A 21,633-nucleotide genomic window follows, 5' to 3' on the forward strand; every position below is an offset into this window, starting at 1 on the left:
CATGCTGATTGATAACACTTAGTGCTTGTTAGATGGTTACTCATTTCTTTCCTTTACTCCCCTATGATTTTGCAGCGACAATATGAATAATATCTATGCCTGAATTGATAGATGGCAAGTAGCATTCATGTCACACAAGTGGCAGGCAAAGAGAATATCCAACAGGAGAAAATCCATCTATCATTCTCTGACATTCGATGGCATTACCATCTCTGAATTTTACTGTATCAATATCCTAGGGGTCACCATTAACTAGAGCTGGAGCAGCCATTTACACAACATGCCTACAAGTGCAGGCCAGGGACTAGGAACCCCCCCCCCCCCCCGGTGAGTAATTCACCTCCTAACCTCCCAAAGGCTGAATACCACCTACAAGGCTCAAGTCTGGAGCACGATGGAATGCACTCTACTTGTCTAGATGAGTATAGCTTTAACAACCCCCATGAAACCTGACACCGTATAGTACACAACAGCCCTCTCAATAGGCATATCATCCAGTCACTTTATCACTGATGCCCAGTAACAACAGTTTGTATCGTTTACAGAATGCGCTGCAGCAACACCCAGATACTTCTTAGACAGCACCTTCCAAACCTACAACCTCCACTAGCTAGGAGGACAAGGGCAGCACAAGGCACACTCCGTCCTGACTTGGAAATATGTTATCACTCCTTTACTAACAGTGGGTCTCTTCCCCTATAACTCAAGAATTACAGTGGTTCAAGAAGGTAACTCAATACCTTCTCAAGAGCAATTAGATGAGAGAAATTATGTGCTGGCTTAGCCTGCAAAGCCCACATCCTATTGAATGAATAATTTTAAAAGACATGTTCCTCAGCTCACTACTTTATCAAAATATTAGCATGTCAGTCAGAAATACAACTTGGTTAGAGCCAGTTACTGCACTAATCTTTCATTGATAGGAAAAAAAATAGACGTTCAAATTACAGTTAGGATGGGATATATTATTAAAGTTAAAGTTTGTACAAGTATGTTAGAGAAATGATAATAATGAATAGTACTCATTTTCCTAGACATAGTAACAAACAAATAACCTGATAACACCACTCAATGACCATTTTGTTAGGTACACCTGTTACACCTGCTTACTAATGAAAGTATCTAATCATCTAATGATGTGGCAGCAACTCAATGCATAAAACCATGCAGACATGGTCAAGAGGTTCAGTTGTTGTTCAAACCAAACATCAGAAAGGGGAAGAAATGTGATCTAAGTGACTGAGTGTAGAGTGATTCTTAGTGCCAGAAGGGTTGGCGGGGAGCAGTTTGACTAACTCAGAAACCTCTGATCTCCTGGGATTTTCATGCACGGCAGTCTATAGAGTTTACAGAGCAGAGAGCCAAAATCATATACATCCAGTGAGGGGCAGTTCTGTGAGTGATAATGCTTTTTTAATGAGAAGGGACAAAGTAAACTGGTCAGATTGGGTCAAGCTGACAAGAAGGTGGCAGTAACTCAAATAACCTGCTTTACAATACTGGTGTGCAGAAGAGCATCTCTGAACACACAATGCATTGAACCTCGAAGTGGATTGGCCACAGCTGCAGAACACCACAAGCATACACTTACTAGCCACTTGATTAGGAACAGGAGGTACTTAATAAAGTGGCCACTGAGTGTAAGGTCATAAGAAATAGGAGCAAGAGTACGCATTATTCATCAAGATCATAGCAGATCATCTCACTGAACAGTTGTCCGACACTACTGTAATATCCCTTCATATCTAGTAACATAGCAAACTCGGTTTTGAATTAAGTCAGTGATTCCCCAGGCATTTGAGGTAAATAGTTGCAAAGATTCATGGTCTGTGAAATGAAGATATTAATTCTCATTTTTTCATTAATATTGCTTTCTTTTGAGTCTGTGATCCTGAATATCACTCTCTTCAGGAGAAACATCTTAAGCCCTACAGTAATAAACTTTGTTGATGCAACAAAGTCACTTCTCATTTTGTTGAAAACTATCAAATTAAGATTTCATCCTAACAATCTGTTCTTGTCCAGTATATTGGTCAACGCCAAAATCAGTTCAGTGAGCTTCCTCTGTAACAAATATGTCCATTTTAGATAAGGAGACCAAAACTGTGCCCAGTAGTCCAGGGATGATCTCATCGAGGACATATAATTGGAGTAAGATATCCTTACATCAGTACTGAGTCTTCCGGGAATAGGGACTGATTCACCTTCCTAATTGCCTGCCATATTACCCTTAAATGATTTATGTTAAGGCAGAAAATCCCAATGAGCATCGGCATTTCCCAGTCTCTCACCATTAAAGCATGCCCGGCATCTCTTCTTATTCTGCCGGTGGATAATCTCACTTGTTACATTACCCTGTGTATTTTCTTGTTGCTGTTCGTTGTGCCTTTGTCATTACGCACAAAATACTTGGTTTTGTGACATCAGTAAACTTGGAATTTTACATTTGTTCCCATGATTTGAATCCTTGATTTAGATTGTGAATAACATCAAACTTTGTGATACCCCTCAAGTCTTGGCCTGTCAAGATGGTAAGGCTTATTTATTCCTGCTCTTTGTTTTTTTACCTGCTAACCAGCTTTCAATCTATGCTAGTGTTTTCTCTTCAATTCTACACACTTTCTTCTGCAATCTCCTGTGATGATTCTAATCTAACTCCTTCCTATAATTCACATATACCAGATCTACAGTTTTCCACTCATCGGAGAGCTCCAGTAGAATAGCCAAACATGATGATTAAATATTTCTTTGTTACATCTCTAGTATAAATTGGTGTAAATTCATGAGCAACAAAATGTTAAAAATGTGAGTGGGAATGTGAGAAAATTGTAAGGATTAATTGCCTGTACTTAAGTTCTTTGAATCTTTAATGACTTAAAGAACAAACCCTTGTGCTCAATGCAATTCTGGCAACCCTTCTACACCAATTCAGATATTTTCTAACCTTGTTTCTGTATATCGAGGTGATTCAGATTCTAAAAGCAATGTATAATGTTCATTTCAGCACGTATAACTCAGATTAGTTGCTAAATTTTAGTATTCAAGTGTTTTTGTGACAAATGTTAACACTATTACAGTAACATTGAATATATTCATTTTTCTTTAACGGATTTCAAATATTAAACTAATTGTATACATCAACTTGTTGCAATTTAGTGTGTTGAGACTCCTGTGTAATTATCAAAGGGAAATATTTTGGAGGTAGACACACTTTCAATATGTATACTTCTCTAAGTATATGTTTCTTCAAAATATTCAACAATTAAGGAAAATAACAAAATTACTGAAACCAACTGTTAGCTACAATACTGGGGCTTCAAGGCAGAAGAGAGTTGTTTCATTTATGTATGTAGTGAGTTTGAGTCCAGCTTGCTGTGAATCTTGGTGTGAATTGAGGAGTTTTGGACTCAAAACTAGAAGGATTCAGCATAGTCTGGCACTGTGCTGAGGCCACAGTATGAGCAATTGTCATCTGACCTGGAACTGTGATGTCGGAAGTCTTCAGCAGGCATCTTGTGGCCAATGAGATCTAGAATTTCTCCACAAATATAAAGAAATAATGTTAATTACAAACTTTGTATTGAGGGAATTAAAAGACTTTAAAACTATTTCTAATCCTCAACCGTGTTCTGCCTTTTCAAATAATTTTTCTGAAGAAAACATCTTGCAGTTTGCAAATAATTTTATGCTTTAAGTATATTTCATTTCCTCTGTTTAAGATTGTAATTCATGTTGAGATACATGGGTTTCCTCCAGGTGCTCCAGTTTTTTCCCCAATCCAAAAACATACTAGATTAGTAGATTAACTGGTCATAGTAAATTGTCCCGTGATCAGGCTAGAATTAACTAGGTGGTTTGCTGGGCAGCATGGCTTGTTGGGCCAGAGGGCCAGTTCTGCACTGCATCTCCAAATAAATAAATTTGTGATTGTGTATAGTGGGGAACTAATTAGGTGAGATGCTAGTAAAAATGGAATAAATCGGATCGCGATATCTACAATACAATTCCCAATGCCAATATCCAACGTTGCTCCCAGTTAGTTTGTTATTCTTCACTGTGACATTACTTACAGATGTGTTGGTTGAAATAGATTTGCCTGTGACATTGCCTTATCACCAGCACTGGTAGAACAAGAGGGCATAAATGGTGAGCCCTTCCAGCCATTGTATGGAGTCCTCCATTTCAACATCATGTTCCTGCCCTTAATCCCTTTTGTTTCCAGAAATCTGACTTTATTCTTAAATGTATAGGCTTAGCCCTTACTGTCCTGTGTGGTAGGGAATTCCATAGGTTTATCATCTTCTGATGAAGAAGTTCCTCCACATATCATCCTGAATGACCTATTCCTGTACTTTAAAACACCCCCCCCCCGCCCCCCCCCCATGTCCAGTCTGTGCTGCGGGTATCCTGAAATGCTCTTCGTCTTTTTTTATATGCCTTCCACAACATAGACCATTTTCATTCTTAGTGTCAGTTGAGAAATAAAAATAAACATTTGTTTTTTCCCTTTAAGCTACGTACCTCAGCAGCACCTTCCTAAACCAATTCTATTACCTTGGATTACTCTGGAAATCCACTAATCTCTGTCTTGAATACTTAGCTATTGAGCCTCCATAACCAGCTTAGGCCATGAAAGTTCACTCCCTCCTGACTTGGCAAGAGTGATTTCCTTTTCATAGATCTATCTTGACTGTCCAATCCTGTTATTATTTCCCAATTGCCCTTTACCATTTCTGTAATAATAGATTCCAGTATTTTCCAATTACTCATGTCAGTTTAATTGGTTTATATTTCCCCATTTTCTCCCTCTCTCCTTAAATCCTTAAGCTATATTTGTCCTTTCCAACCTGTGACAAATGTTCTGGATTGGACTGAATTTTGGAAGATGACAACCAGTGTATCTACCATCTCCATGGTCACTTCCATGAAAACCTTAAGATGCTGGACATCAGGAACTTTTATCACACTTCATTCCCCTTAATTTCTTCAGGTTAATTGTATTTCTGCTAATTACTTTGAGCGCTTGTTAACTCCTGACTTGTAGTCTTTCAGTATTTGAGTGAAGTACAGGCTCAACAATGGTCCAGCTCAGTATGTGAATACCAAAACACAAGACTAGAGCATTTGTAGATGTGTTTGTCCAAAATTGCCATGTATGCTCCACCTGAGCTTGCACTCCTGAGATTCCACCATCACCAAAACTCATTTTAGTTCAATATGATTCACTCCATATGATAGCAAGGGATGACTGAGAGAATTGGATACAGCAAATGCAGTGTGATCAGTTAATTTCCCAGATTGGATTCAGAATCAAGTTTAGTATCTGTCATGAAATTTGTTTTGTAGCAGCGCTACAAAATTACAATAAGTACGTATAAAAAAGGAAATTAAATTGAATAAATAGTGCAAACACAGAGAGGAAAAATACTGAGTAGTGATCATAGGTTCATTGTCCATTCAGAAGTCTAATGGTGGAGGGAAAGAAGCTGTTCCTGAGACATTTGAGTGTGTATCTTCAGGCTCCTGTTCCGCCTTACAACAAAGCCAAGACAGCATCTGGGCATGGGCTGAGTTGTGGAAAATAATATTTCCACTATGTGTGCAAGTTGGTCAATGGCCATCTCTAGCAAGAGAGATTCTAAACACCAGCCCTTGATATTCAGTGGTATTACCATCTCCAAGTCCACTAAAATCTGAAACTGAACTGATCTATGTGCATAAATATGGTGGCTACAGCAGCAAGCTAAAGGCTGACTCACCTGCCTGGTTTTCACCTTCACTAAAACGCTCATCAAGAGCTTGTTGGCATTAGTCTAGATAGGAACTTGTTAGTTTTCATGGATCTAGTGGGTTAGAGAGCCTGTTTCTGTGTTGTCCACCTCCAGTTCAATGTCAAGATGAATGCAGCACTGCCAGCACTGAAGAAGCTAATAAAGCAGTTATGGCAATTGGTATTCTACCCACCACCCTAAGCCTTCAGTCTCTCTGTGACTGCCACACAGTTGTACCACTGACAAAATGCACTGCAGGTTCCGTGGCTAGGCTAGTCTAATAGCGACTCACAAACCCATAACTTCTGCTGACGAGGACAGTACCAGAAGGGAACATCACTACCTGCAGGTTTCCCTGCCCTGTCCCAAATCACATACCACCTGACCTGAAAATATATTGGTATTTCTTTATTATCATTGGCTCTGAATCCTGGAATTCCTCACTCAACAGCTCCACCAGAAGAATTCAGCAAGTGGAGAAAGTAACTCTCCAGCACCTCTTCATTGGCAATTAGGGTTGAGTAATAAATTCTGGCCTTGCCAATGATCCCACATTGTGCAACATTAATAAATTGTTTTGTTTCTGCAAAGCTATTTTCCAAATAAGAAAACATGTTTTAAAAGCCTGTCATATCATCCAACTGAATCTTAACACAGTCCTTGCAATGTCAGCTTTAATAGCTGATTTTGCACATTGCTACCAGTGGCTATCGGATGCAACACAACAGCAGTAGAAAGAAACATTGTGACAATCTTTTAGTGACATTGTCCCATTTTCATGGCTAATTCTTTGGATAGGCAGGAGTATATTTTTACAGGTACCTTACACAAATAGCCCAGGCAATGATTGCCTCCAAAGTACTCAACTTTATTCTCAGAAAGCGACCACACAGTCAATCTTATCCCCTTGGGCACTCAATCTTTGGGGGCCCCTGATGATAATAATCAAGACTGAACACCAGCTAGTTTTATCTATGTCCTGCCCCATAACCTAGAAATACTGAGCACGTGTTGGTTCACCCAGCTCTGTATGGCATGTTCTGCTTCACCTGGCACTTGAATAGTCATGTGTACTCAGAGCAATGCAGAGTTGTGTGGGAAGGAATAATCTCACAATGTCCCTTTAAAGTTTATTTTAGAAGAAGGTTAGAAAGCCTGTGCTGGCTTTTCACTTCAAAGTTCAAAGTAAATTTATTATCAAAGTGCATATGTCACCATGTAAAATTAATTTTCTTGCATTCACAGTAGAACAAAGAAATACAATGGAATTGATGAAAAGCTACACATAAAGACTGACAAGCAACCGATGTGCAAAAGACACACTGTGCAAATATAAAATTACACGTAATAATAATAAAATAAATAACGCCGAGAACGTTAGTTATTGAGTCCTTGAAAATGAGTCGATAGGTTGTGTTCAGTGATTACTTCAATATTGAGGTGAGTGAAGTTATTCATGCTGGCTCAGGAGCCTGATGATGAAGGGTAATAACTGTACTTCCATCCCAATGGTAGCTGCAAGAAGAGAGCATAGCCTGGATGCTGCTTTCTTGTGCCATTGCTCCTCGGGGGTGTGCTCAGTGGTGAGGAGGATTTTATTTTGTGGTATCCAGCACTTTTTGGAGAACTTACTATTATTGGGCATTGGTTAAATATCCATTTTAGATCTTTATTGCTTTCATGCATAAAATCACGTGGGTTTTCATCGTGAGTACTTTCTCGCCCTCAGTAATACCTGTGATACTGCCCAAGCACTGGTTCCGAATGCGGCTCTTCTCCCTATTCAACAGGACTGCCTGCTTGGTGCAGCAAGCTGGGGCATGAAGGCACTGTGGCTTTCATCACCCGCTCTGCCAGGCTTATTAGAGTTTAAGGTGTTTGACTCCTTTATGAGGTCTCGGTGAATTAACATTAGATTTTCTCATCCAAATGTGTCTTAGTCCGCGAATGTTGTAATCGGGCTTTGTTTTAATTCAGTATTGGGTTTATTTGGTTATGTTGAAATATCTGCATTTTTCACATGAATTCACGTGAAAAAACACTGTTTGGCCGCATTGCAATCGTGTTAACACGTTTGTGAGACGATGTATCTAAATTCCTAACATTTAAATCCTGTTTTAAGCAGCAGTCCCGTAAGAACCTCGAGCATGTTCAGAGCTGTTGAGCCTGTTTGTTGTCTTCAGTGAATTTTGCATGGGAGGGGGTGGTGCTGTTTGCAAAGACGCATTCTTGTGTTGCTTATGAAGATTCACATGGTAACGGTTGATGTGCATTGTTGGATTTATCTGAATGCAACAGCCGTGTGAGTTTAACGTGAAAGCCCAGGGCAGTAGTGGGGCGCTAAATCCGAGCAGATTGCACCCTGTGTTTGGGAAGTAGAGAGCGGATGGTTTCGTTACTTTTGTACCTTTGGATATTTCAGTTGGTGTCGGATTTCCCTTGACTGTGGTCTGTTCAGGTATCTCTGTCAGCAACTACTCGTCCTTTTTCATTGTTTACTTTCTTAATGAGCTGGGCGGAGCCGCTGGCCGGTTGATTGACAGCTACAAGCTGCTGTTGCGGGCGCCCAGCATGACCTCCTCAGTGCAATGCTTCACCTCCCAAACCCACCCTTAATACAACAGTGGCCGCGGCCAATTCGGCAGTGGCCTTTTCCACAAACCGGCAGGAACGATCATTTCTAAAAGACGAATGTATAAAATGTCTCGATTAAAGCTGAACCGCAACATTTTTAATTCTAAAGAAAATCAGAAATTCTGCATCACCCATTGGTCTTATGAACTGGTTGTCATTTGGGTGAATGACCCAAACTGTGTCAAGGGATGTTAATAAATCCCCGACTCCTTGCGCAGTTGCTGTTCCCCATGACTAGATGTGTACTAAATCAACCAGGAGTTGAACAAATTACGCAAAACACCGACAGAATTTTCTTTGACATATTTTATTGTAACATTTTTGTATGTAGAGAGAACATGCTGAAACCCAGACTCGGATATTTCTGGGCTTATTGTGTCCTGTTTTATGTATTACGTCTACTATAAACGTTCGGCTATTTAATTTGTACTTAATAGGCAGAGGGTGGTAAATCTGCAGTGTATCTTTGATAACTTTTGACCCCGCCGGATGATTAATTTCTTTCGTAAAGTGGCTGTAACGTATCGAAGGCAAATTGAAAGCCGGTCTTAATGCGCCCTACTCAAGAAGGTGCAGTTGGATATCGCGTAGTCCATGCAAGATTCTGTAATGGGCAGAGAATCTGGATATTTTGAAAGATTTGTGTATTTGAAATGTAGTTTGCTATTTTAGGATCAAAATATCATCACCGTATACATCAATAATGCTGTTTAACCCAGACATTAATGAGCTCCAATCTGCTGACAGATAACAGCCAGGAAGTCCTCTCAGAGGACACAAAGCTAAAGTAGAACGCGTGGCTTGCTTGTTCTATAACCACCAAACCCTGAAAGCATTAAAAGTTTCTCTTCTTTCAATCTCGTCTTTCTAACCTGTAGCAAGGGTATGTTGTGTAATCGTCATAACATGATCGAAATACAACTTTGTCTCTGAAACCTCTTTCTTCAAATTGAACTTATGAAAAGTCGATTAAATCAGAAGTTCGAATGTTAGAAAGCGCCCATTTCCAAGTTACAGTGGCGGATTGGAACTATGTGATAGATGCATCTCAGTGGGTTTTTGCATTGGCGCTTCAATCCAACTATTTCATAAATACCATGTTTTACACGTGGGAGTTTGGGTAATACAGCGTTTAAGCGAATGCTGTCTCAGTAAGCAAAAAGAATAAATACGTTTTATACCTCTTCGCAGATTGGCAAAAAACGGAAGCACAGAAGCGGCGCGAACAGCTTCTGCTGGATGAACTAGTTATTCTGGTTAACAAACGGGATGCACTTGTCCGAGATTTAGACGCGCAAGAGAAGCAGTAAGTGCTGTATACCCGGCGAAGAAAAATACGGAACTTCCAAACGGGCTTTAAACTTTTATCAGTTTAAATTTGTAGACGGGTTGTTTAACAGTAGCCATTTCAAGTATTATAGTTTCTGAAATTTGAAATAAAGTTTGTTTTAAGCAGAAGTTAAATTTAATCATCCTTCTTGCCACTGGTGATGACTTTGCAAGTTAGCTAATGTATAGTTTGTTAATGTTCCCAGGGCAGAAGAAGAAGATGAGCATTTGGAACGAACTCTCGAACAAAACAAAGGCAAAATCGTCAAGAAAGAAGATAAATGTGTGCTTCAGTGAGACGACGCAATATGTGGACCTATCTCACGTAGAACTCTTCATGACACACTGAAATAAAGCATTGCGATGGCATTGGAATGATACAGTGTCAGACGTATCGTCGGAAATTCTGTACTGTTTTATGTTAACAGCATTTAATTGTCCCAAGCCGTACGTCCGTGTATTTGGCTGCATTCATTGCTTTTATGAAATTGTATTTTGGAAAAAAAACTAAGTGTAATTGTTTTATTTGTATCAGTGTCATTTGATCTTTATCCGATATAGTTGGGAAATGTCCGTACCAAAGGAAAAATTGTTACAAATGTACTCGAATCAACTTTTTTCTTCAGTGCGGAGATTAGTTTTAACGCTGCTTTACCTAGTTTGCGGCCAATTCGCTTTCGAATTGATTTTTTTAAAAATCGGCTTTGGAATACTCTGGCCCAGAAAGGAAGGTCTGGGAGGGTTGGTAAAAAACCAACCTCCAGGAAGAGTGGACTTTAAACTAGAATCATGCAGATTAGGGCCGAAGTAAATTCAGAATCCACAGGTTTCTCGCAGAAAGTTGAAAAAAAATTGGTCGCCAGCTTCTTTGTACTTCCAAAATACCTTGGATTGTAACTTTTCGGCTGCTTCACGTTCTAAAATTCTAAAACAAATATGTAAACGTCTAAATGTTGATGCTTGCTAGTTGCTGCGTTTCAAAAAATGCAAGGTTTTCACTGAGAAGTTGAAAGTTTCATTTGAACTGTAGAGTCGATGGAGATTTCAATTATATAAATATATAAATAGCAAGATTATACGGAACGGCCATGTTGTAAATGATTGTCTCTTAAAGCTAGTTTTAGTTGGAACTCTTTAAAGGGCTGATAAACGAGCACCAATTAGTGAAATTGACCCTCTCATGTTTTAGGGGCGTGTATTTATTGCCCTGAACAACGCACTGTAATTGCTTGAGTTCCAGCTTTTTGTTGAAATCGAGGCCGTTGTTATTTGTACTGAAAGGGAGCAGTTCTTTAGGAGCCTAAAATTACCCTTAGTACAAATTTCTGAATAAGTCTAAGGTCGGATGTTGTTTGTGGGAAGAAATATTTCTCTTTATTTATTCCAGGGTCGTTATGAATCCTCAATAAAAAGTGAACTTTTAAACATTTCATAACGAAAGGACTGATCTTTATATCCAACAACTGTGTATGCTGTGCGTTTGAGATTTTTAGGTGAGCATTGTTGCTGAATGTAAGGTGGGGCCGGGGTGGGGGTGTGGTTGTTCTGCAGAGCAGAGGGAACTGACTGGAGTACAATATACTTTAAATGGGACCTATCTAACCCGTTACTGATGTTGACGTTGTCCTTCATTCTAGTCCAACCAATGAACTTAAGTTTGACAATTATGTATCAGCAATTACATTTTGGCCCGTAAAGGTCAAGGTTTCGATTTAATTATAAACAAATACAATCATTCTGAAATACCGGCAGATTTTCACGAGAGATAAAGCCGAATACCCGTTGCTGCATGCTGGTAATCTCACGTGGAAAATAACTTTCTTTCTTCACCGTTTTCCTGTTAACTTCTTCATGAGTATTTAACTCTCAGCAATGAGAATATTTGATAAGGTTTGAACAAAAACTTGAAGGAAAATAAATCTCTGGTCCAAATCTAAAATGCGCTTTCGGTCGAAGTTAAAGAGCGAATCTTCTTTCCTTGCAATTCTGGAAAATAACCCTTTGGAATCAGTTGCCTTTTCCCCACTCGGCTCGATGAGATGTCTATCAGTCAGCCAGTACACAGGTAAACCAATTCAACTGCAACCACTAAGACTTTATTTTATGCTTTTCAGACTCTGGATGTTAAGTACAATCGATCTTGATTGAATAGATTTCAATTAATGCGCTAACATTTAAAATTACACTATTACACAGTTCTTATCTTTATACCTATCATTATTTATTTGAAATAAGGCTAATAAAATAGTATAAAATATTTTGCACATCTTGTTGGTATTGGCTGATTTCCGTATAAACGATTCCTAATGAGGGCTGATAATAGCTCGGTTATCATTCACACTCGCCGTGGTTATGGACCAGGAAATGCAACAAAAGCGCGAACCACGACCTCACCGCGGCATTAAAGCTTGAAGTTTAAATGAAGTTTTTTTACTGCAACAAAAAACATAAGGTAGCGCTTTTGTTGAGATCCATTCTGTAGAAAATGTACACTAGGCCACCCCCTCATCGGACTGTTGTGAAGAATTTAGCTTTCAGATCAGCTGACGGTTACAACTTTGTATTTGTTTATTTTATTCACCTTGGGTGCGTTTCTTCCCCCGAATTATGCCGTAATCTTTCTCACGTCTCCTCGACATTACATGCCAGGATTTGCTGTGAATTGAAACTTTGATACCATTCGCATGTGAACCTGGCGCTTATTGCACCAGCGTTTAAATCGGCAAAAGCCTCCCATGTATAAAATTATTTGAAGATTCACAATTCAAGTGGCAACGTTTTAAGCCTCGAAACGTAAATGTTTCAGGATCTTTTATGCTGAACACGTCATCTGTGTAATACACTGACCATTTTATAATCCATGGATATGATATTCCAAAGTTTGATACCTCGTATACGGTGTATATACCTCGTCAGGCTCACATTCTTAGTATAGTTTTAATTTAGGTAAATGTAGGCCATTCATTTCTATGTGGGAGATTAAAAATACTATTTCCTAGAGACCATCTGTTTACACCCAGAGAGCCTTTGCAATAACTTGATTAGGAGCAAGATTAATGACACCAGCAAGCACGTTCATCAAAACTGTCTCTGATTAAATAGGGCGAATAAGTTTGACGGGCTGTTGTCCATTCCAGTGTCCCTAACACTTCAAGATTTATTTGCTGATACCTTCTCAGTTAGTGCTGGTAAGTTTTCCAGAACAGCTCTCGGGCTTCGGTACCGCTCGTGCACTTTTTAATAACAATTCTGTATTTCACTTCAGGTAAAAGCAGGCTGGCGGTTATAAAATGCAAACATCGTCTGTTGAACACTGTCTGATCCCTTGTTCAGGTCTGTACTCTTGCCGAAAACCAAAACTCCATATTTTATCTCTGTCTCCTTTCAGTCTCCATTTGTTTTTACTACCATTTATATTCCGAACTAAAACAACCATTAAACCATATTAGTCTGCGAAAGTGCACAATGTTTCAAAGCTGCATAGCGTCATCAGAAATTCGGTGCCAACTCGGTAATTACCTATGTCACCTAATAATCAGATAAGGGCTATTTATTTAAATGTAAGGACTTCCAGTTCTATTGTTGGGCACTATAAATAGTTATATTGGAGGAGAAAATCTCAAATCAACGTATCGTGAGAAGATGATTTTTAAAAATTGCAGCAGTTAACGGTAGCTGCGTTCTCAGCTCTTACCTGTTAGCTCTGGATAAACCCAGTAACAAGTGAACAGTACAAACACTTTTTTAAAAAAAGGCTAAAAGTGCGTTCAGACTCGCAGTTTGAAAACTTTTCCGTGCTTCACCTGCTGAATTAGTTGCTGATGAAGGGGTTTATTCGCGATCGAGATTAGGGAAGTCTCCAGTGAATTATTACATCTGGAATCTTTGAAGTGCTTAAATGTAGCTCTAGGTGTTGATCACTGGGATTCCAATCCCCCTTTTCACGGAGCCAGTTATATAGTCCTTGATATGATTTCCTTTCCTGTGTAAAGTAAATTAAACCAAGTGTGGCCGTTACAATCTGCTGGCGAATTTATCCCGTAACCAGCTCGCATTGCCGCCCGAGTGCCATATTTTATTTAGTTTAGTCTGTGTGAAGATCAGCGGTGTTCGGAATCCTGCGGCAATCTTCTGACTTTAACCTTTAAGGAACGAGAGACAAAACTTTTTTCACCACCCTGCCCCAATCCCAGGCTTTCGTCTCGGCTTTAAGAAAATTCGACTGCAATTTCGGATTAGACAAATGCTCTTATTACAAAGGTTAGTGCCACTTGATACCTTGATACTTAACGCAGGCTTGATCAGCTCATCTTAAACAGAGTCTTCACCGAATAAAACCAGCCAGTAAATCATTGAGATGGCTATGGGGCTATTCTCGTCCACATTAGCATTATGTTTTATTACCTTAAGCAATGTAAAAATCTGGGATATTAACAAAATATGTCTTGAATTATTATTCAAAAGACAAGACTGAGCAGTCGTGTTCCCGATTTTTTCCATTTTATGTTAATGTGACGAATTAGAAAAATGATTGGATAATTAGCACAACAGTTTCCTCCAATATCACAGCAAAATATAACCTTGTTATCAATAACGATAACAATAGACCACAATCGTTTATGAACAATAGCAACATAGCCCAAAACTGTGCAGTCTATATGCATGATAAATTAACAATAGCCATGTGATCTTATATTTTTCCAAAGGTATTAGCATTTTTAAACGTTCAACGACGTTAATGTTAATCCCTAACAATTTCTAATTATTTCGAATGATTGATTGCATCATTCTTGCTCATGGTAACGAAATCTTATTATCATGGAAATTGTCCGCTTCAATGTAAAATTATCTTCCTTGAAGTTTTCACATTTCAAATACAGCAGGGGGAAAAAACAAGCCCAAAAAAAAACTTCTAGAAAAGTGCATTTATTGGTGAGTTGGGGCTGAATTGAACGCCATCCTTTTGTTATGAAAGATGCTCGAGTCGATGACTTTAGTGAGCTGTAGGGAAAGTCTTGTAAACCTCCCTTTGATGAGATGTTCCATATAGTTTAAAAAAAATGTAATTTCGTCTCTGGCGGCCGGTTTCTTTGAACATTAGCTCGCTTTCAGCTCCCGCTTCAATTAGAATGAGTTGATTTTGTGGGAACGACAAAAGAATGAGCAAAGCCTTATTAAGGTCTTCAGAGGAATCCACCGAACCTTTCAAAAACAGTTAAGGAAACACTGTGCCTTCCATGATATTCTGTTACCGTATTTTATTTGTTCACTAAAGAAAAGTGACGCTTGAAAAGTGGTTTCTTTGATACTCGGCCACCGACGGTACTTGTCCAAATCATTTATTTTCCGCGATGGCGTATTTTTTTTATTTTGAGATTTCGATTAAAGGCAGTCCCATTAAACTTTACACTGACTATTCCGAAATGTAAATCTAAGTGGGGATTAGGCCGCCATTAATATTCATGAGAACGTGCAATTTCAAACAAAACCCCCCAAAAAAACTCAACACATATTTCTGTCCGTAATTATTTTGCTAGTTCGACTCGAACTTAACGACAAGGGAATCAAAACATGTTTAATAGCGGATGCTTTTAGGCATTGTGGAGTCGAACCGTTAAAATAACAGATAATAATTTTATTTGTATTTGTGGATAACATTCGTTTAAACTTAAACCATGTTTATAATTCAGTCTTAAGAAATATTTAATGCACACAGGAGGATCTGCTATAATGGATATCTCAACAGATATTTATGTATTGACTTTTTGCCATATCTTACAGCATGCATTTCGTAACGAAAATTACATTTTTGCGATTTAAACGATTTATTTAAACTATTTTTCCGCTCAGTCCAAAATCTGTTTACAGTAATTCAAATTTCGCTGAATAAATAGAACTGCTGGTTGAGTAGAAGGCAGATAGGAACTGTCGAAGTATTCCCTCCATGTATTCTAAACTTTTCAGTTACATGTCAGAGTAGTTGTTTCATTGCCAGGGTTTCGAGCGACAATAAAAGCCGCCGTATTTAACTACCGATCGGCAATATTCTTAATAATTCAGTCGGGAGCATGGAAATCAGTAGACTTTCTTGCTAGGAGGGGGTATGCTGACCAATTTCAAGTAACCCTTTTACCAAGCTCTAGAAATAATGTATTACGCCTCCGGGAAAGTAGTACGTCGGCGTCACCGAGCGACGCGCTGCCATTCATCGGCAGACCAGCAAATGATTGGCCAGGTCCTTCGCTACGTCAGGTGGTTCCGCAAGGCTTGCGCTCACATAGAGAAGGCTGGGCCGGGGTGCGGTGATTAATCCCCATTTACAGCGCCAGCGAACAGCCAGGTGCAAATACTCAGCCTCCGTAACTTTCTTTCGCTCTTAACTCATTTCACCCGCTCCACGCTTGATTCTATCAAGCGGGTCCAAGTTTCTGACTTTCCAACTTACTTTAATTTTTGAGGGGCACTTCCTCTGGCCCATCCTCTCCAAACCTAACCTTGTGTCATGTTTTGTTGCAGACCAGCCAAGTGGCCCCGTCTTCATTTAGTGACTTTATCCGTGCAAAGACAGGCCGCGCAGGTGAGTGAGACACCAGCTGTCCTCGCTAAGAGCGATTTATAAGAACAAATAAGTTAAAACTGAGAGCAGAAGAGGTTTATCATGAATTGCCTGTTTAATACTAAAAGCGCATTGTTCTACATTATTTCACAAACACAGTACTTTCCGCACAGTTTAGCTTTAACTACTGCTGAGTGAGGGTTTTGTAATATAGTACTTAATTCGATATACCTCAGTCGACTGTGTCCAAAGTATGCAAATCTTCTAACTTCATTTTTTCTCTCCCGTAAATTTACAATTGCAGTATTCGAGGGTCGCATAAAAGCCTTAAATCCACTTACTGGCTAATTGGAGAGGCGTGTTTTCGGTTTTTGTTAATTTATTTTGCTGATAAGGTTTCCCTTCAAATTGACTCCCCGGAGGTCTAATCTAAATTGTAATTGACTTAATTTGCACACAGCTATCGCCTTTTAAATGAGAACGCCGTTTTCTCTGGGTCCCGTGGAGGTGAAAATTTGGTTTAGGACCCTGTTTGCGAATAGCTATAATTTTAGCTGCCGGTTACTTTTCTGTGCAAGTACTCTGATTTTATCATTGCTGGTGCTTGAGTGTGTTCGATTAAAATACCTACACTGAATATTCAGATAGATCTAATTGTTTATTTAATTGGAAATTCTTTTAGAGGTGGTGAAGGGGAAACGAGTTTTGTTTTAGACATTAATTTCTACTGTAGAGGTTTTGTTAAAATACGTTTAGATTGTTGCAAAATGGTCAGTTTAATCGATTAAATTGAAATCGACAATTTCATTTCTGCTCGTAATTTTTGAATTTCTTCCCAGAGATTATACAGCATTGTAAATAATGATTGCTTATAGATGAACTGATGTGTATAATCCAGTTCTCTAAAGAAAAGTTCAAACTAGAATATATGTATAAAGCAAACTTCAAACTTTTCTGCCAAATTTATCGCGTTTACTTCTCTGAAGGCCGTTTGAATTCTCTCCCCGTGTAATTGTCAGATCTGGAAACTTCAATTATGTCTTGATTAAGAAGGAAGTAATTTTAGGAAAAATTGAGGAATATCAGCAACAGAAAGTACAAGGCATTGCACAAGTGTCTGTAATTAACGAACGTGCGCCCATAGGATTATCTTATTAGTTCATCAGGACGCATCCACAATAATGAATTCTTAATCACATGAACGATTCCTTTAATCACCAGGCATAACGATGAATGATTTTTGTGGTCTAAGAATTTGCGTTAATGGAGCATGTTGGCGGTTGCACCACCAGACTTGCTACCTTACATAAACTGCAACTTCCCTGAACTTAAAGCAGAAGTAATCTAATTGATTTGTGTTTTGAATATGAGGTGCAAGGAAGTTTGAGTAGTCAAGTAGAGTTTAGCGCCTTTCAGCAGAAGCGCTATGTTGGAATTGAAACATTCTGACAATTTCCCTTAACTGTTTCAATATATATTGGTGTAGGCTGAGTGTCGGGTAATTTAGTGAATCTCGTTAACCGCAAATCCCAAGTCGCCTTATGCTTTAAAAAAGAGAACCCCTGTTGCTGTCCCGCCATTTTGGATTGAATAATCTTTTGGGCAATTTTTACTCTCCCAAGTTAGTTGATATTTAATTTATAACCATGCTGTCCGCAATAATCTGGGCCTGATCAATTTGTAGATCTGTTTCCGTGCCAAAATGTTACAAAATTAGGTACATCCAGAAATAATTTCTAAAGTACTACCCGGGTGATCATGTAATACGGATTAAGTTGTTTGATTTGAATCAGCAACGATAATTCATGGCTTCCAGAAAAGGCTTATTTTAAACTATCGAATTGTAATTTTATAACTTCAAAACAAATGCAACATGTGTTCACAATTCAGATTCCGCCCTGAATATCTGCCGACACGAAGGATGCTGTTTAAAATTCAATTATTTTTCTCCCTAGCGAACGGTAAAGCTGGTCAGGATTCGGTCTGGACAACATTTCCACTACAGCAAACTAGAATAAGTTTTGAAAATTTGGAGACCAAACGGCACAGTTTCTAGCATGATGTCATACCTCAAACAGCCTCCTTATGGCGTGAACGGGATCAGTTTAAGCGCACCGGGCATGGATTTGCTGCACACCTCTGTTGGATACCCAGGTAATAGCAGTGGGCCGTTCTAAAATATGAAAATATTCATATTTAAAATTGTGTAAACGAAACAGAACATCTAATCGGATGTTGTAAATTGTGCTTTTTGTTGGGATTGAATCGCAACTTTAATATGTGGGCATTTAGCTGGGGCTGCATTGGTCAATCAATCCTTTTCGTTCTAGCGAATGGTGTCTTGTTAGGGAAGCTAGTGCCATTTTTAATTTGAGTTCAAACTTGTCACTTATTCTAACTACTTGTAGCAACACCGAGGAAGCAGAGACGGGAGCGCACCACCTTTACTCGCTCGCAGTTAGACGTGTTGGAATCGCTCTTCGCTAAAACTCGATACCCTGACATATTCATGAGAGAAGAAGTGGCATTAAAAATTAACCTACCTGAATCACGAGTCCAGGTGAGGGCTGGGACACTTGGGGACTATATTTCTTGAAGCGCCAATGTAAGGCAGCTGATAGTTTCTGAATGTCTAGGGTTGGTGAGTTTCCCAGTCGCATAGTTTTTAGTCAGGAAAATGTGTAATAGCAGAGATTTAATCAATAAACGTCGCAGTCGCTTTAAAACTACCTGACTGTTTTGCAGAGAGAAAGTTTCCAAAAACTGGTTTAAATAATGTAAATAAATGTTTAGCTGTTCCTCAAACTGAAGTCCTGAGCGGCCCCTAGCGGAGCCGCCGCAGGTTAAACCGACTCCAAAGAATAAACTTGTCGCTATTCCAGGGTTTCAGAGATATCGTATTTTTGGTTTTATTGGCCAATGTCTCTGGCATTTCATATAACACGTCAGTATTGGAAATCGAGATTTTGAAGCTCGTGTTTCAAATTGTAATATCAAGTACAGTAACTTGGAATCTGAACTGGTGTAAGGTACGTGTGAAGTGGGTACCGTTTGAAACGGTACTTGGTTAAGCACCAAGTCTTTTGTGGTTGGAAAGTTTTAGAACTACTAACTCCAATCGCTGTCATGTAATGTGTTTGCAAAACAAAGCGGCCTGCAGGTGTATTTGATAGTTGGATTATTTAAATCTCCTCCGACTATTAATTTAAACTTCCGGGTCTTCATGGCGGCATAATTTCCAAAGTCACTGCTCTTCTCCAAATGTCGCCGTCGCTTCTCTAAGCGTTGTTAAATAGCTGTAAGGTCCGCAGTTTGACTGCACAATTAAAACAAAATCACTGCAAATGTGAGTTTGCACCGATAGAAGTTTTTAATCGGTATTGGCATCAATCCTAAAAACAGATTTGGGCAATCTTGCACTTTAACGGTAAAGTTAATGTAGATATTCAACACAATTATTGTCCGGTCGCTAAACACTCCGGATGAAATGACCCATTCCTCTGGATGATGCAGCTGCAGGGAAATGTGAGACTAGGTACAGATAATAAAGAGACCACGATATTTCTGAATAGTAATTGGATTGCCTTCCCTTACACATTTTAGACAAAATTAACTTTGATTCCAATTAACAATCCTGGTTAATTGGGGGGGGGGGGTAGAAATTAGTCCCGTTTTTCTTTAAGAAACATGGTTCACTCAGTTTGTTATGCATGATCCAATCCCAGTTAAAACCAAAGCTTGTGCTTTGGAGTGTCTGAGGCCGTTGACAGTGCAACTCGTAACGGGTAGTAAAATAGACGAAGTCTATTGTGGGGTGGGGTGGGGTGGGGAGCGGGAGGGCAGGTAGGATGAGCGGGAATTTCAGCCGAATTTTGATTTGGTGTCGGTAGGAATAACGTGTTTTCTGGCCGGTGTGACTGCAGGTGTGGTTTAAAAATCGCCGAGCCAAGTGCCGCCAGCAGCAGCAGAACGGGGGGAGCGCCAAAGCCCGGCCAGCCAAGAAGAAGTCGTCGCCGACTCGGGAGAGCAGCGGCTCGGAGAGTAGCGGCCAGTTCACCCCGCCCGCCGTGTCCAGCTCCTCCGGCAGCGCAGCCAGCAACGCCAGCAGCGGGCCCACCTCGCTGCTCAACCCACCAGCCTCCATCTGGAGCCCGGCTTCCATCTCCCCCGGGGCGGCAGTGGGGGAGCCTCTGGCCGCCAGCGCTTCCTGCATGCAGCGCTGTTCCTCCTCTTCGACCTCCAGCGCCTACCCGGTGGCCTACGGCCAAAGCGGCGGCTATACCCAGGGCTACCCGCCTTCCTCCTCCTACTTCGGCGGCGTGGATTGCAGCTCGTACCTGGCGCCCATGCACTCGCATCACCCTCACCACCCCCACCACCAGCTGTCGGCCCACGGCACCGCCCTCAGCCCCATGAGCACCTCATCCATGTCTGGGCATCACATCGGGCAGAGCGCGGCCCACCACCACCACCACCACCATCACCCTCACCAGGGGTACGCGGGCGCTGGACTGGCCTTCAACTCGCCCGATTGCTTGGATTACAAAGACCAGACGCCATCCTGGAAACTCAACTTCAACACAACGGACTGTTTGGATTACAAAGACCAGACCGCCTCGTGGAAATTCCAAGTGTTATGAAATGAGGATCGACTTTAATGCACCAGATCTGAGTGTTTTAACCTGCAGAACAAAAAGTAACTTGTTGCTTTCTCCTGTTAAGGTGTGATGCAAGCAGGTGTCAAACTATTTTGCTAAGACTGATTTTAGTTCCATTCAGACCATCTTTTAATTGACAATCAACGTCGTGTCTATTTTTAATTGGATATTGAGTGCTGATGTATGTGTTGCGACTTATAAAGCATCAAGTAAAGAAAAGAACCCCATTGTCATACACCAGGGCATAAGCGTGCAACGTTACTGTACACCCCAGCCTGCTCAATTTTACAATAAAGTGTATTCAACTCGCTGTCCAGCGGCTTGCCGTACTTAAATCTAGCGATATCGTTCTCTGACCTCATCGGTATGTCTCGAACCAGCTGTCCTCTGTGTGTTCAAATAAAACACCGGGCAGCTCGTGACCTTTTTGTTTTCGCTAATTGAGTTCGTTAAAATTTAACATGACTCAATAAAACGAATTCTACCTGGGTTACATTGCGTTTTTGCCACGTATGATGAGTACAGTGAATGTTGTTGTCATACCGTCCGGAGGGGCTTCGATCTAATTCACATTTCGATAAACGGAAGTATATTGTGTAGATAGTGTTGTAGTGGGAATACCAATTCGAATAGGGCATAGCACTTGCACATCTGTGTAAATTATGTTCGCGCTGATTTTTTTTGC

The 21,633-nt window shown here is 40.0% G+C and overlaps 2 protein-coding genes across 3 annotated transcripts in view; both read left to right on the forward strand.

The window, feature by feature from the left end:
* ehbp1 (EH domain binding protein 1) overlaps positions 1–11,161 on the forward strand; it is a 387,730-nt gene extending 376,569 nt beyond the window's left edge. For both annotated transcript variants that reach the window (XM_059986115.1, XM_059986116.1), the window contains 2 exons: positions 9,597–9,711; positions 9,941–11,161. In XM_059986115.1, coding sequence (XP_059842098.1) covers positions 9,597–9,711; positions 9,941–10,031 — 206 coding nt within the window. In that variant the 3' untranslated portion in view covers positions 10,032–11,161. The remainder of the gene's footprint in view (positions 1–9,596; positions 9,712–9,940) is intronic.
* A 4,839-nt stretch (positions 11,162–16,000) lies between these two features.
* Positions 16,001–20,943, forward strand: otx1 (orthodenticle homeobox 1). The gene is made up of 4 exons (XM_059985357.1): positions 16,001–16,311; positions 18,246–18,444; positions 18,699–18,850; positions 20,214–20,943. The coding sequence occupies exons 2-4, from the start codon at positions 18,348–18,350 to the stop codon at positions 20,928–20,930; spliced, it is 966 nt and encodes a 321-aa protein (XP_059841340.1). The 5' UTR covers positions 16,001–16,311; positions 18,246–18,347; the 3' UTR covers positions 20,931–20,943.
* The last annotated feature ends 690 nt before the right edge of the window (positions 20,944–21,633 follow it).

The sequence above is a fragment of the Hypanus sabinus genome, chromosome 12 (genome assembly GCF_030144855.1).
Source record: "Hypanus sabinus isolate sHypSab1 chromosome 12, sHypSab1.hap1, whole genome shotgun sequence".
In the NCBI taxonomy this organism is placed as follows: Eukaryota; Metazoa; Chordata; class Chondrichthyes; order Myliobatiformes; family Dasyatidae; genus Hypanus; species Hypanus sabinus.

Bases quoted from the DNA above. Each gene is read 5' to 3' on its own strand.
- otx1 (XM_059985357.1), top strand. From the start codon at position 18,348: ATGATGTCATACCTCAAACAGCCTCCTTATGGCGTGAACGGGATCAGT. The intron at 18,445-18,698 runs GTAATAGCAGTG...AACTACTTGTAG, and splicing joins CACCTCTGTTGGATACCCAG to CAACACCGAGGAAGCAGAGA. The intron at 18,851-20,213 runs GTGAGGGCTGGG...GTGTGACTGCAG, and splicing joins TACCTGAATCACGAGTCCAG to GTGTGGTTTAAAAATCGCCG.